At 42.8% G+C, this 15,999-nt stretch overlaps 1 protein-coding gene across 3 annotated transcripts in view; it reads right to left on the bottom strand.

Moving 5' to 3' along the window:
• The window catches only part of ACTN1 (actinin alpha 1), a 123,858-nt gene extending 117,468 nt beyond the window's left edge, over nt 1-6,390 (bottom strand). The window contains exon 1 of one of the 3 annotated variants that reach the window (XM_027843764.1): nt 6,069-6,390. In XM_027843764.1, coding sequence (XP_027699565.1) covers nt 6,069-6,173 — 105 coding nt within the window. In that variant the 5' untranslated portion in view covers nt 6,174-6,390. The remainder of the gene's footprint in view (nt 1-6,068) is intronic. The other 2 variants (XM_027843765.1, XM_027843763.1) reach the window with 2 other exon arrangements.
• Nucleotides 6,391-15,999: the final 9,609 nt, after the last annotated feature.

Raw genomic sequence — 15,999 nt, 5'->3', positions numbered from 1 at the left:
TCATCCCTCTAGCACATCTATAAAATGAAGGGATTGAAAGAGATGGCCTCTGAGATGGGATGGCCCCTGACGATTCTAAGAGTAGCTATGGGCTTCAACTCCAACTGGAAAAGGCCACCTCTAAAAGTAAAAACAGTTGCCCTGTGCTTGGACTATATGGCACACACTTGAGAGCAATAGGAGAAGAGGTAGCTAAGGGTTCTTTCAGCTTATGGAAATAATGTCACCTAAGACAACAAACCAATTCAGTTCATCTTTTTTTCATACCCATGATACCCCTGCTTGGCATCCAAGGCGAGATAAGTTTCATTTCTCGAACAGGACAAGGATTTCTTGAATGTCTAAGTTAAGTAGATGAGTGGAAGACCCTGCCCAGTTCCCAGAGGGCACTGCTGTAGAATTACTCTGTTTAGACACATTCATTTTTAGATACATTCATTTTTAAGGGGCAACTAGGTGGTGTAGTAGAGAAAGCACTGGACCTGGAAGAGGCAGGAAGACCTGAGTTCAAATCCTGCCTCAGATGCTTACTTACTAGCTGTGTGATCCTAGGCATGTCACCTTAATCTCTGACTGCCTCAGTTTCCTTTTCTGTAAAATGGAGAGAAGTGCACCTTTCTTTCAGGATTGTTATTAGAGTGAGATAATGTTTATAAAGTGTTTCACAAACCTGAAAAAATATTAGATTTCCCAGGCCAATATGAGCTTTGGACTTGGAGTCAGAAGAGCTGTGTTCAAATCCTACCTTTTCTACTTACTATCTTTTTTTTAAATTTTGGTCTAATCTTGGTCAGTCACTTCACATGTTCTTCATCTTATAAAGTGAGGGAATTTGACCAAGGTCTCCTAAAACTCTAAATCAATCATCTCCTAATCCTCATTCATCTGCCAGCTTGATACATGGCCAAAGAGGAGGTTTCATTATAGTTAGATAGGTAAAAGTAGTGTGGTTTTCTCACTGTCCAGAAAATCAGCCTTAAACAGCCTTTTATCCCTTCAGTAACTGGGGAGGATGAGGAAGCTGGCTAAAGATAAAGTGGTGAATTATCACCTACTTAGAGCTTGCTGGAGTCCCTTCACCAGAGTCTCAGTTTCTAAATTTACTCAACAAATATTTATTACTATTGACTAGATTTAATGCTCTCTATTAGGTGCAACATAGGTGAAAAGATGAATAAAGTAAAAGTCCCTGATCATAGGCAACTTACAATCTGGAGAAAATACAAATCATATACACAATAGCAACTCTTATTTATTGAACACTTTTAAGGGGAAGCTAGGTGGCACAGTGGATAGAGCACCAGCCCTAGAGTCAGGAGGACCTAAGTTCAGATCAGTCTCAGACCAGACACTTGACACTTACTAGCTGTGTGACCCTGGGCAAGTCACTTAACCCCAATTCCCTTGGGGGGGGAATACACTTTAAGGTTTACCAAGGGTTTTCTGCACAACAAGCCTATAAGGCAGGTAATACAAGTATTATTATCCCCATTTTGCAAAGGGACAAACTGAGGCCCAGAAAAATGAAAGTAACTTATCTTAACCATGGTCAGATTCAAAGCTGGGATATGAACCCACATCTGCTGCTTCCTGGTCCTTTCTGCTCCACCCACACTGCCTGCCCCACCTTTACCGCCTACCTAAGTAGTATAAGGACAGGCTGCTATAAGGTCCAAGGAAGGGTGACATCAGATTTAATAATACTGATAGGGATCTGGGAAAGCCTCAGGCAGGTCCTGACATTTAAGCTGGGTGTCAAAGAACAGACAGGATTTGGGCAGATGGAAAGTAGACTATTTGAAGAATTATGTACCTACAAGTAATGACAAGTCATTGATGAACTGTGGTACCATAAGTCTCCGAAGACACAAAGAACTATATAAATGCTCAGGACAATTAATCATATTCTAGCCTGTTTATCAAAAGGCACTTTCCTTATCTCTCATCCCCTGGATTCCTATCCCTGCTAGGAATTCCTGATTCCCTTCCCCACTTGTATATCATCCCCCATTTTCCTCTGGTCTTAAGTCATCCCTTGCTCATGCATCAATTTTACCATTCACCCACGAAGAGTATGGTGATGGAGTATTTGTGGAAGGCAGGATTTACCAAATAACTCATAATATTAAATAACCTGCATTTATAAAAAGCTTCATTTTTAAAAAACGCTTTCACATATTATTTCATTTGCTCACCACAACAATTCTGAGGTCAACAAGGTAGATATATTGCCTCTAATTTACAAATGATGAAATTGAGACCCAGAGAGACTTAGTAGTGACTTGACCATGGTCACATAACTTTGTAAAAAGCCCAAATAAGCCTAGAATGCAGAGCTCTGATCTCTTGTCCAGTAGCTTTTTCCATTATATCATACTGCCTCCATCATAGTCTCTAACAAGACAAATCAGGGGTCTTGCCACCTCCAGATTTTCACTGTTGCTGGAGATCTTCCACCTCCTACCTCTTTTCCTTAAACAGACTTGGTACAAGTGGGTCCTATGTGCTCACAGCTGGTTTGTTCTTACCTTTGATACCAAACTTTCCACTTGTCCTTGTTCAAAGCTGGCTGACCAATAACAACCAACTTCAGAGCCTAAACCAGGGATTCTTGAGGACCGTAAACTTTTTTTTTAATACTTTAATGACTGTATTTCAAGATTCTTTGTAATCCTGTTTTATTTTATGCCTTTATTATGAGAAGAGGTCCATAAGCTTCACCTGCCAAAGGGATTCATGACATAAAAAAAGTTAAGGACCCCTGGTCTAAACAAATGTTTGGGCTCTTCCCTTTCATTCTCTTTCCTCTAGGACTACCCAATAATTTCAGGACATTTTGTGTGCCTTTTCTCCCCCAACTATATTTTCAGTTCTGCAGGGAGTGAGTGGACTGAGTCTCTTTGTAATGCCTATGCACACAGTAGGTGTCAACATAGTATTATAACAGGAGCAAACAACAACCTCACATTCATATGAGCTCATACCCATTTTCCCTGGACCACACCTCCTAGCATTCTCCCACCCCCAAAACAAAACTAAATTCCAACCTCTAAGAAGCTTCACTAAAAGGAAACCTCTCTTTAGCACTTAAAAATTGCCCTCTCAGAGGGCAGGCACCATAAAGTTGGCACTGTAAATTGGTCTAACCATTCTGGAATACAATTTGGAATTATACCCAGAAAGCCACTAAATTGCACATATTCTATGACCCAATGACCCACTACTAAATAGATATCCCAAGAATGTCAAAGACAAAGGGAAAGGTCCGACATATACAAAAATAATTACAGCATCACATTTTGTGGTAGCAAAGAACTGGAAATGAAGGAATCACTTACCAAGTGGGTGAATAGATTATAGAATCATAGATTTAGTATTGGAAGGGACCTTAGAGGTTACCTAGTCAGATGAAGAAACGAAAGTCCAAATAGGTTAATGACTTGCCCAAGATAATACTGGCAGTAAATGGCAGGCCCAGGATTATATATGAAACTTCTGGGACTCCTAGTTCAGTGCTCTTTCACCACACAAATTATGGTATATGAATGTTAAGGAATATGTGTGCCCTAAGAAATGATGAATATAAAAAGTTTAGAGAAACTTGAGAAAATGTGTATGAACAGATACGTATTGAAATAAGAAAAACCAAGGGAGCGATTAACACAATGACAATAGTAACATAAAAGAAAACAAAAAAATTCAGAATTCTTATTAAGTAACTAGTCATGATTTCAAAAGAATGATGGTGAATCATGCCTCCTAGCAAAGAGGTGGTGAGTTATCATTGGAGAATGAAACATACCTATTTTCATACATGGTTAATGTGTTTTCTTTCTTGACTATACAAGAGAGGGCCATCAGTGGGAAGTGAGGGTTATGTGTTTGGGTTTGTTTTTTTTTTTTAAGATCAATAAAACAGCAAAAAAAAATTTTTTTCCTCTCAAATCCCAACTAGTCCAGGAAGATAAGCCTGATTTTTAATATGGCCCCATTTGCCCTGACTCCCCCACACTTATCCCCTTTTTAAAGTGTATGTGGGCAGTAGGGTGGGGTACTGGAGAAGGTGGTTAAATGGCTTAGTTACATTACAAAGGAGTTGGGGGGGGGGGCAGTAGAAAATGAAGTCTACTGAAGACTATATATGGCAGAGAACAGGGAGCAGGCCAGGCACTCCCAGGCCCCAAGGTTGCCACATTTGTAGGAAGCAGTAAGCCAAGCCTTTAGCGTATGTGTTTTAAATTACCTTTGATTGTCTGATGAAGTGACTAAAAGGGAAATGTTTCAGGGCTTAGGATTCCAGAGTGAGCTAATACAGGATGCCTTTGGCTGAAGGGGGGGGAGGGAGTTCAGCCGGCTCAAGGGCCCCCCCCCTTTTAAGTTTAAAAAAGGGAATGAACGTTACCATTTTTGGACATGAGCGTTCTCCTTCTAGCCCTGCCCTAAAACCGCACTATCCTCCCCATTCGGAAGATCAGCTGGAATTGGGGGAATGGGAAGTGGGGGAGGAGTCCGAGGGAAGGAGTGGGGTGGTGGCCAAAGGGAGGCGGGAGCCGTGAGTTTGGAAAGGGAAGACCGTCGGCGAGGTAGCATGCCGGAGGCCTGAAATGTCCAAGGGAGGCAGACCCACTAGCTTCCTGGGTCCCACTCCCACAGTGGGGTTTCGACAACCGTGGGGGAGGGGGAGCCTTCCGGATCTCTTCCCGCAGCCGACTGCTCCTGAGTCCAGAGTCCCTGACCTCGTGGTGTCGAGTCTAGACGCGCTAGAGCTCACACGCAATTTGAGCACACAGTAGGGCTCTCCATAAAATTTTAGAAACCAATATTTATCTGCACTTCCTCCTCGGAGCCCAGGGGCCAAGAACCTTACGGATTCCTAAGGATTCACCCTTCTCCCAAGAACAGTTTCTCCAGAACGAGGAGAAGGGGGAGGAGGGTAAAGGTAGGGTAGGAAACGGAAGGTGAGCGACAGAAGCAGGTACAAATCCTAAGTAGATATAAGTGCCTGGGTTGCTAACCGCAAAAGGGAACTTCTCCCCAGCCTGAATTGGGCAATAAAACGGTCTGATTTTCCTCATTCCGCCCCCTTAAAAAATCTCCAAGCTACCTTTCCCTTTTTTCTTCTTTTTTTTTTTCCTCTTGTTTAAGAAAAGAGTCGAAAAACCGATCCGAGCTAACACAGCCGGTCCCCGTTTTCCTCCCACCCACCCCACATCACGAATACACAAGCACAGCCACCTCCTACACGCTCTCAGGGAGAGACCCTAAAGCGACTCTGCCGCTCCCCCTACCTATCTACCTACCCACCTACCCCTGCCAGCTCGGGGGGTCGGAGCTACGTGGGCCGCTGTGCTGGCGGATCCGGGGAAGCTGGTGGGAGGCAGGGGACGGGGAAAGGAGAGGAGTCTGGCACGCGGCTACAGCTGCGCCCTTAAGATTATATACCCCCAGGTATCGAGCACAGGGCAAGCAAAGGAAACCAAGCAGCCGCTGAACGCCATATGGAAGAGACGGACACGGCGCGAGAAGGAGAAGATGGAAGAGGGAAGGGGGAAAGGATCTCTTAAACCATCGATATTGGTGGTGGACTTTGCCTGCGCTCAGTACGCCCACCCCCAGCCCACATCTCTTCCCGATACTCCCGGGCCTTCCAGACTCGAGCTAGGGGGCGGGGATGCCTGGATCCGGGTCACAACAGGAAACCTGCCCGCTAATCCGCCTTATCTTCCCTTCCAACCTAACCCTCACCCCTCAAGACTGCAGCTCCCTCCACGTTCTCTACTCCAGTGCACACTGGGGAAGCGAAATTTACAGAAGCACCGGTGAAGCCCAACCCAGACAGCACCTCCTCCACTACCACCCATCCACCCACCCCTCCTTTTCCTGCTAAATGCCTGAAACCTAACACTCCAATCAATCCTTTAGCGCCCCTGCAAGCCTTGGCTGGTTCCCTCCCACGGCTCGCCGTGGACTCTTCCTGGGATGCAGGGGCTAGGGAGGGCGGCGATCACATCAACAGGGCGCGGACTGGGGGAGGATGGAGAGGAGGGTGGTTGGTTGGCTTTGCTTACCTTTCTTTGCTGCTTCTCCCAGGCGGGGTCAAGGAGCAAGTCTCTGTCCCAGTCCTCTTCCGGCTGCATGTAGTCGTTGGTTTGTTGGGAATCATAGTGATCCATGGTCGAATTCGCGTCCTTGGGTTTTGTCCTCCACCTTCTTTCCAGGCTGTGGCTACTGCCACAGTTTGAGTGGGGTTGAGCTGGTCGGATGAACTCTCCTCCGCCCTGCTACAGCGAGGTTAGTGAAGAGCAGAGAGAAGGGCTGGCTGCAGGGGGCGGGGGAGGGGGGCGGGAAGAGGCAGCAGCGGCTACGAAGGCAGCTCCTTCAATACCTGGGCTCAAACCTAATCTTCGCGCACACGCAGCTGGAGGGAGAGGAGGAGCGCGGCCAAGGAGCGGGCAAAGCCCTCCCGAATAACTTGACTGGCCAATCTGAGTAGCCCAAACTTCCTATCTTCGCCTCTCATTGGGGCTTCCAGATATCCATCAGCCTCACAATTGCTGATATAGGTTGATTTGGGCGAACAACTCCCTCTCCTCCCTTCCTCACTCCCCTTTCCACCTCCTTTCCCTCTCTTTCCCCCTCCCTCTTTTTCTCCTAACATCTCCTTCAGTCTTCCTTCTTCTCCCTGCCCCCTTCCTCTAACCCCAGCCCTCCCTATCTCTCTTCTTTACGCCCTCCCTTATTCACCACATTTGATACGAACAACAACCCTGTGAATTGGGTAGATACTGGTAAAGCGAGAAACAGGGCTTTTTGACTTCCGGCAAAGTGCTCTTCCTACTCAAGTAAGTCAACGAGCGCCTACTCTATGCCAGGCATTGTGCTAGCTCTGGGGATACCGAGAAAGGCAAAAGCAGTCCCTGAGCTCAAAGGGGCTCAGTCTAATGCGGGAGACAGCATACAAAGATCTGTGTATAAACGAGCCACATACAGTGTAAATGGCAAGTAATCTCAGAAGGCATTAGCTTTAAGGGGGATCGGAAAGGCTTTTAGCAGGTGAGATTTTACCATGATACTGCCCTCCCTCCCACCTCCAGCACCATTTGCAGCAACAACTCTCTGCCCTGCCACTCTTGATAATTTCCCTGTCACTTTATTCCTAAGCAGAGCTTTATTAGGGAACAGGGAAGAACCGGGGCACATTGGACCATTTTCCCTCGAGTATGTGCTTCCCTTGCTTTCTCTTCACTCTTTATTCTAAAAGCTATCAACTTCTCCCCTTGCTTCTCGAGATGAGTTTCTTCCGGGTAAGGACTTTGTTGATTAACTGACTGGTTTGTTGAATTAATTACTGTACTTTCTCCTACTATCCAGTCCATGTTCCCTGGATGCCAACTGAGTTATCACTGTATGCTGGCCTAGGAGAAAGTTAGCTCAAGAAAGTGTTGATCCGATTAAAACTGCAGAGGGAAATGAGTACCAGAGAAGATCCTGAGTCCTATTTCTGGATTGATGGCAGATTCTTTTGCTGTTACTGATATTTTGTCTTTCATCCCATTCATTTTGGAACATATCCCTTCCCTCCCTCCCTCTCCTACCCAATGATCTGTTGGCTCTTAACAAAGATTTAAAAAGAAGGAGAAAGATCAATTCAACAAAACCAGCCAACACAGCCATTTCAACTAACATTATTCGTACTTTTCCACACCCACCTCCTCCACCTCTACAAGGAAGGAACGGAGGTGCATTTTTTCAGTTCTTCTCCAGGGCCAAGATTGGTTGTTATAATTACAAAGCATTCGACTTGATTTTATGGCTCTTTCCATTTACATTGCTATAGTATGAGCATATTGTTTTTCTGATTCTGCATTAGTAGTCAGAAATCCACTGTTTCCCTGAATTCATATTCATCATTTCTTATGGTACAGTGGTATCCCATTACATTCAGATTCAACAATTTGTTTTTATCTAGTCCCCAATCAGTGGAGCCCCCAGAAGCTTAAAACAAGCTGTGAGGCCCGTGAGCTTTGTACAATTCATTCTAAAAATGACACTTCCCCAGGAGCCTGCTATCCTGAGACTGTTACAGTGACCTTTGAAGGAGGGAATTTCCTTAGAGGAAGAGACCTAGTTTCTAGTTCTTCCAGTATCATATATGGTCTGGAGGAAGAGAAAGTACCTTACATTCCAAAGAAGTTAGGGATGTTGCCACTGTACATATATGTGTAGTTGCTACTCATGATTATTCTTAAATTGCATCTCCTATTTTTGGCTTGTGTTACAAAATTGTCTTGGACCTTTGTACAAAAATTAGCTCAGCACTAGAGATTAGCAGGTTATTTCCTAATCATTTCTAACTTGGGCAATGTGAGACATTCAACAAGCATTTAGTAAGTGCCTAGTAGGTGCCAAGCACTGTGCTAAATGCTACGAATACAAAGGAGGAAAAAAATTACCTGCTTTTAAAGCGGTCACAACCTAATGACGGAGATAATATGCCAACAACTGTGTACAAATGAACTATAGACATGATAAATTGAAGATAATCAACACAGAGAAGCACTACCAGTAAGGGGAATCAGGAAAGGCTTCTTGTAGAGGGTAATGTTTGAGCTGGGACTTGGAAGAAGCCAAGGAAGCCAGGAGACGTAGTTGAAGAAGAAATTTTAAGCCAGGGAAAATGTCCAGAGTCAGAAGATGGTGTGTCTGGTTTCAGGAATAGTAAGGGAACCATGGTCAGTGGTTCACAGAGTATTAGAGGGTAGGGAGGAAGGTGAAAGAAGACTAGAATGGCAGATGGGGCCAGGTTACGAAGGGCTTTGAATGCCAAGCAGATGATATGTTTGCTCCTGAAGATGTTATGGAGCCACTGGGTGACATAGGCAGATCTACACTTTAGGAAGATTAGTTTGAAAGCTGAATGGACTGGAAAAGAGTGGAAAGAGACTTGAGGCAGAGACACCAATCATTGCAATAATCCAAGTGTGATGTGGTGAGGATTGCACCAGGGTGATGGCAGTGTCAGAGTTGAAAAGGGGTCAGATAGGAGAGATGATGCAAAGCTAGAATTGGTAAAACTTGGCAACAGATTGGAGGGGTGTGTGTGAGGGAGAGAGAATGAGGAGTCAGGGGTGACAAAGCTGACAAGGGTTCTCTATAGTTAGTCACAGACACGTGTGGATGCCTTGCCCTGCCTCCCTTTTTTCTAGAATAGCTTTCCCTCATCAGAGTGCTCCTCATTCCTCTCCATCTATCCAAAACTCTACACGCTTCAAAAGTCCCACTTCCTTGACTACTTCCTGGATCTCCCTTTCTCTGAATTCCCTTAATCCTCAACATGTATCTTACAATGTACGATTACTCAGTTATATGTGCTCATTATGAAAGGCAGCCTGGTGTGAGGGATATAAAGCCAAACTTGGAGTCGGGAAAGACCTGGGTTCAAGTCCTGCCTCTGAGACATATTAGACGTATGACCAGGGAAAAGTCATTTAACCTCCCTGGGTTTCAGTTTCTTCATCTGTAAATGACTACATGGTCTCTGCGGTTCCTCCCAGCCCTAAATCTTTGATCTTATCATGTTTAGTCACTCCCAGAATTCTTAGGCAATTTTCCAAGATTAAGTTACAGAGAAGTTACTTACTGATCTGTATCACACCACCCATGAGGGAAGGAAGAGAAAGGAATAAGTATTTATATAGTGCCTACTACACAAATGATCTTATTTGATCCTCACAACAGCCCTGAGAGGTAGGTGCTGTTATTACCTCCATTTTATAGTTGAGGAAGCTAAGGCAAACAGAGGCTAAGGGACTTGCCCAGAGTCATACAAGCTAGTAAGTGTCTGTCTGAGGCTGGATTTGAACTCAGGTCTTCCTGACTCTGGGACCAGTGCTCTATCTACTATACCACCTAGCTGCTAGGAAATCATAGATTTTCCCTTCCTTAGGGGGAGAAGGGGAAGCCTTCTACAATTTGTTCTCACCCCATTAGAGATGGGCTTCCATAATCGGATTTTTAAATTCTTGATAACAGGGTCTTATTTTTATGATTTTTCCTGCATTATCCCACAAGAATCTCCCTTACTATTCCCCCTGCTAATTTAAATACAGACTGTCCCAAAAATCTTGAGGCAGTTAAAAGTTAGTGCCCTAAGACTTTAGGAATATCCACTATGTATTAAACATTTACTGTGTACCAGGAGCCCTTTTAGGTATTCAATAAACAGATGGAAAACAATACAGTTTTTGACCTCAAGGAGCTTACAGTCTAATGGCTTATTATCTCTTATGTTTATAATTATTATTTTTTATCTCCAGTTTGTAATTTCCTTGGGATCAATGACCTGTTTTATATTTCTTCCAGTACTCCCATAATATCATCCACATAGAAAATGATCAGTGCTTTTCCATTGTTGGGTTAGGGTTATTTGTCTCATACTTTTGGTTTTTAGTAAAAATTCCAAAGGCAAAGTCTTTTGTCCTACTTTTCCATTGAAAGATTTGAGAACTTCAGGACTCTCGAGCTGGTTGTGGGCTGAGGGTGAAGAAGATGAGGATTATGAAACTGGAGAGGAATTGGAACAAAGTAGGAGGAATTAAAGAGGGAAACAAACCTAACTCCCATTGATTGACCTGTTTTCTGCTGTCCTTTAAAAAAAAACACAAACCCTGGGGATTCAGATAGTGCAGTAATTATGGGCAGATTTTTTTATTGTTGTGTTCTTAGCCTAAATCATGAATTTTGATAGTTTTTGCTCTGACTGTTCATTCTAACCATCTGAGATAGGCAGGCTGGTGGAGTGATGGAAGAGACAAATCGCTGGACAAGGGGTCTCAAAACCTGGGTTCCATCACTCATTGGCTGTGAGCTTCTATTTACTAAAAAATTAAACACCTGTCTTTCTTACCTCCCAAAATTGTTGTAAGGATCAAATGAGATGATGACCATGAAATTGGTTTTAATTTCATTCAACCGGTTAAAAGCGTTCTGTGAACATTGAGCCAGTGATTTCATGAGCATGAGGAAATCTCACCATGGATGTTTCCTTTACCGAGGCAGAACTGCAAGTCGTCTGGAACAGGCAGGTTTAGAAAGTTGCCTGAGGTTCTGAGAGGTTAAGTAATTTACCCAAGGTATGAGAAACAGGTAGGAACCAAAACTAGGTCTTCCTGAATTCTAAAGGAAGGGAATAAGCATTTATTAAGTGCCTACTATGTTCCAAGCACTGTGCTAAGCACTTTACAAATATAATCTCATTTGATCCTCACAACAACCCTTTGAGGGGTTTACAGTTGAGGAAATAGGTTAAGCTGGTTTGCTCAGGGTCACACTCGATAGTATCTTTCCAAGGCTGGATTTGCACTCAGATATTCCCTCTTTCCATTGTGCCACCTTTTGCTTTTCAGTCATTTCAGCCATGTCAGACTTTTCATGACCCCGTTTGATTTTCTTGGTGAAGATATGGTTTGTCATTTCCTTCTCCAGTTCACAGATGAGGAAACTGAGGCAAACAGGGTTGGGTCACACAGGTAGTAAGTGTCTGCCATTACATTTGAACTCAGGTCTTCCTGACTCTAGGCCAGGCTTCGTTTTACTAATGGGGAAAGTAGACCAAGTGATTTGACCAAAGTCGCAAAACTGATATGTAGTAGAACTAGCATTAGAAAACCCAGATCTTTCGACTTCTAGACAGAATTACTCATAGTATGGAAGAGGCTATTCTTTCATTTAATAAAGAGGTTAATTTGTTCTCAGGCAGAGGAGAAATCATGGAAATCCTATCAGTTCCATTTTTCTTTCTTTCTTTTAATCCCTGTCCTTTAACACAAAAAAATGCTGGGGATATCAACTAAGTTTCTATATCAAAACCTCCTCACCATTAGCCTTCTGAGTCCAGGCATCTTTCCTTTGCAATACCTTGCCAACATTGTAAGAGACTGCTATTCCTAACCTTATCCAATAAACTCTGTTCAGTCATTTTCATTCATGTCCGACTCTTTGTGACCCCATTTGGGGTTTTCTTGACAAAGATACTGAAGTGGTTTGCCATTTCCTTCTTATTTTACAAATGAGGACACTGAGGCAAACAGGATTAAGTGACTTGCCCAGGGTCACTCAGCTAGTAAATGAGGTCAGGGTCTTTCTGACTCCAGGCCTGGTGCTCTATCCACTGTATCACCTAGCTGTAAACTCTGAGTCACAAAGTACAAAGCTCTTTATTGGTTTTGGTTTTGGTTTTTTTAACATAGCTTTGAGGTAGTTGGACCAGTCCCATAGTAAGGGAGTAGATGACCCTAGCAGGGAACAAATAGTGGGCTGCCTTTCCTAGAATCATCGAAGTATTGATAAATCAAAAGAAACTGACCTCCAGTGACTCACGTTGTCATCACGTCTGGGGGGGGTGCCCCCCTTTTTCCTTCTGCCTTTCCCAGCCTCTCCCCCCTCTCCGGCTCGGGAGTTCAGCTGGCAGTGGGTATGGGTGGGTACAGGAGAGGTACCTCAAGCCGGGCACTCATCCTGCCGCTGCCAACGGAACTCTCACCCTGGCACAGTGGCTGCCCTCCCTCACCAGGGAAGCTGAAAAAGTCATAACTCAGAGAAAGACAGAGGACAGATGCTGCAGCTGCCAGGAAGCTGGCCTGTCTCACATTATCAGATGTGAGTGAAACCTGGCCCAAGAAGCAGAATTTCTTTATTGCCTTGCACATGTATAAGGATACCTTAAGAAAAGAACCATGGATAAATACTGTAAACTCCAAAAGATTGGGGAAGGATCCTTTGGAAAAGCCATTCTTATTAAATCTAGGGAAGATTATAAACAATGTTATTAAGGAAATTAACATCTCAAGGATGTCCAGTAAAGGGAGAGGAGTTGAAGTGTTGGCAAACATGAAGCATCTAAATATTGTCCTATATAGGGAATCATTTGAAGGTCAGATAAAATTTGCAAAAGAGTACACAAGAACTCATCAGCTAAATGATGGTCTCTGTATTATTTAGTTATGACTATAGCTTCGTTACTGTGGGGGAATAATGCATATTATTGCAATGCCAATATTACATAAAGCCTGGTGGCCAGATTGATTCTTTGATACCATCCATATCCCCACTTAGTTCCATAGTGTCTGAGGACTGTGTTGGTAATCTGTGGAAGGAACCTATCATGCTGATGAAAAATAAAATATTCACTTAAATTGTTCTTAACCCTTTAAGTCCTATTAAGCATCACCTCTGAGAGAAAGCTCTGAGCCTCTGGAAATAAGTTGATAGACCTTTCTACTGATTCATATCCTTATATCTGAAATTATAAGATTTAAATACATTGAGTATTTTCTTGATGGAGTTTAAAATGCTATATAGATAGTGGTAGAAAAATGTAGGCCAGAGATTATGGAATCTCTTCTCTGCATATCTTAAATAAGAAGCTAGATAACCTTGTATTAATAATAGATTTTTAAAAACTTGAAGACAGACAATACCACGTAGGATAAAAAAAAAAACACAAGTAAGCAGAAAAAGTAGTAGATGTCAAAAGAATATTAAGGAGCCAGGAATGCCCAACAAACAAACCCAGGAGAATAATTCCACGTTGTCCATAATCAAAGATTCAGAGAAAATTACCGCTTTATTTTATTTTGAGCCTCACACTACACACACACACACACACCAGAACACAAAAGAGGATTGCATATGAAAGCACTGATCTCCATTCCATACTTCTTGCTTTTTTAAAAACAGAATAAATTGAATGTTATTTTCAAAACTTAAAAAAAAAAAACTAGCCTCCTTGAGATCTTGAGGACCTCTTCCACTGGCATTCCTCCAAGCATGATCAGACTATCGCTGATCTTCAAAATGCAGGGATAAGTTCAGAAATAAGAATAAAAATTTTTGAGGTCTCTTCTTTGTCATATTCAGTAAGTAACATATTACTTTGATTTCCTTGGATCCAGTGATCTTTTTTTTGTTTGTTTGTTTTGTTTTTTTGTTGTTTTAGGCAACTGGGTTTAAGTGACTTGCCCAGGGTCACACAGCTAGTGTCAAGTGTCTGGTCTGAGGCTGGATTTGAACTCAGGTCCTCCTGACTCCAGGACCAGTACTCTATCTACTGTACCACCTAGTTGCCCGATCCTGTGATCTTTATTTCCACAACTAGAATACAAGATCCTTGAGAGCAAGGATCAATCGTGTTCTATTCTTAACACAGTACTAGGAAATGGCTATAGGGAAGGGGAAAGATGATGGAATTTGTAATCAGAGGTCATAAGCTCAAATATGAGCTCTGCTGCTTAATACCTGTGTGACCTTGAATATATTTCCCTTTCTGGGCCTCAGTTTCCTCATTTGTAAAATGAGAGGATTGGATTAGAACCAAAGGTTCATAGACTCTTTTGTATGTGTCATGGACTCTTGGAAGTCTGGTGGATTTTGGAAAACTAAGGATCCCTTCTCAGAATAATTGAAGGAAACGCTACATTTCAATTAGAGCTTAATGAAAACTGTCAGTAAGAATGAACATTTATTAAGTGTCTACTATGCACCAGGAACAGTTAGCCAGCAGATAGAGTGCCAGGCCTAGAGTCAGGAAGACCTGCGTTCAAATGTGGCCTCAGATACTTACTAGCTGTGTGACCCTGGGCAAGTCGCTTAACCACGTTTGCCTCGTTTCTTCACCTATAAAATGAGCTGGAAAAGGAAATGACTCCAGTATCTTTTCCAAGAAAACCCCAAGTGGGTTCATGCAGCATCGGACATGACTGAAAACAACTGAACAGCAACAACAAATGTGTCAGACACCGTGCTAAGGACTGGCGTTACAAAAAGAGACAAAAGATAGTTGTCAAGGAGCTCGCAATCTAACGGGGGAACAACAAGCAAATAAATATGTTTGCACAAGCTATATACGGTAAGATGAGAAAATAATTAAGGGAGAGAAGGTGCCAGAATTAAAAGGGATTGGAAAAGGCTTCTTTTAGAAAATGGGATTTTTGTTTGGGACCTCACGGTAGTCGACATACGAGGAGATTTCTCTACATAGAGAGGAATCATTCCAGGCGTGGAGGATAGCCAGAGAAAATGCCCAGAGGAGTATCTTATTTGTGTAGCAGCAAGGAGGACACTTTCAGCGGATGGAAGAATATGTGTTGAGGGAGCAAGATGTAATATGTTGTTGCTTTTTTGAGTTTTTTCTCTAATGTGCTCACAAACCCCTTGAAATTGATCCAAGGACCTTTTGGAGATCCACAGGTAACAAAGTAAGAGCTCTTGGACTAAATCAGTGCTGTCAAACTTAAATGGAAGGGACCACTTATTCATACATGAGGATCCTGCTGTTGCTTATTGACTTAGAAAACCACATATTAACATTGTCTGTGTTTTATTGTATTTTTATTTATTTTATTAAATATTTCCCAATTACATTCAGGCCCCACTCAGAGTTTTGCTGGCCACAATGAGGCCAACGAGCTTTGTATTTGACACCTCTGGACTAAGTGATCTCTGAGATCCCTTCTAGTCTAAATCCTTTTATTCCGAGAGATTGGCTTTCAATAAAAGTTTGTAACAGAAGTGAAAGAAAGATAGTGAGGAGGATGGAGAAGAATCAAGAGACCTACTAGGTTTTGTTTCCAATCCCAAAAATGACTTGGTTGAGTGGCATTGTCCAAGTCTTTTCTTTATACCTCAGTTTCCCTATGTATAAACATGGTATGATGGGGCCATCAGATTGGGAGAGCCAGAAGTTAAATTTTCAGCTTAAAAATTTACACCTCAGAAATCAGCAAATACTACAGATGAGAGCTTCATTTATTGTTCTGTTGGTTGTCTAGACTTAAGAAAGTATTAATATTGCAGGATGCTGAGTGAAGTGAGCAGAACCAGGAGAACGTTGTACACAGTAACAGCAACATTGTGCAATGACTAACTTTGATGGACTCATGTCTTCTTAGCAATACAATGATCTAATACATCCCCAAAAGTCTCATGATGGAAAATGCCATT

This window comes from Vombatus ursinus, unplaced genomic scaffold, assembly GCF_900497805.2.
Source record: "Vombatus ursinus unplaced genomic scaffold, bare-nosed wombat genome assembly UNPS02014926.1, whole genome shotgun sequence".
Lineage (NCBI taxonomy): Eukaryota > Metazoa > Chordata > Mammalia > Diprotodontia > Vombatidae > Vombatus > Vombatus ursinus.
The sequence above is the reverse complement of the archived record's forward strand: the minus strand, read 5'-3'. Positions and strand labels throughout refer to the sequence as shown.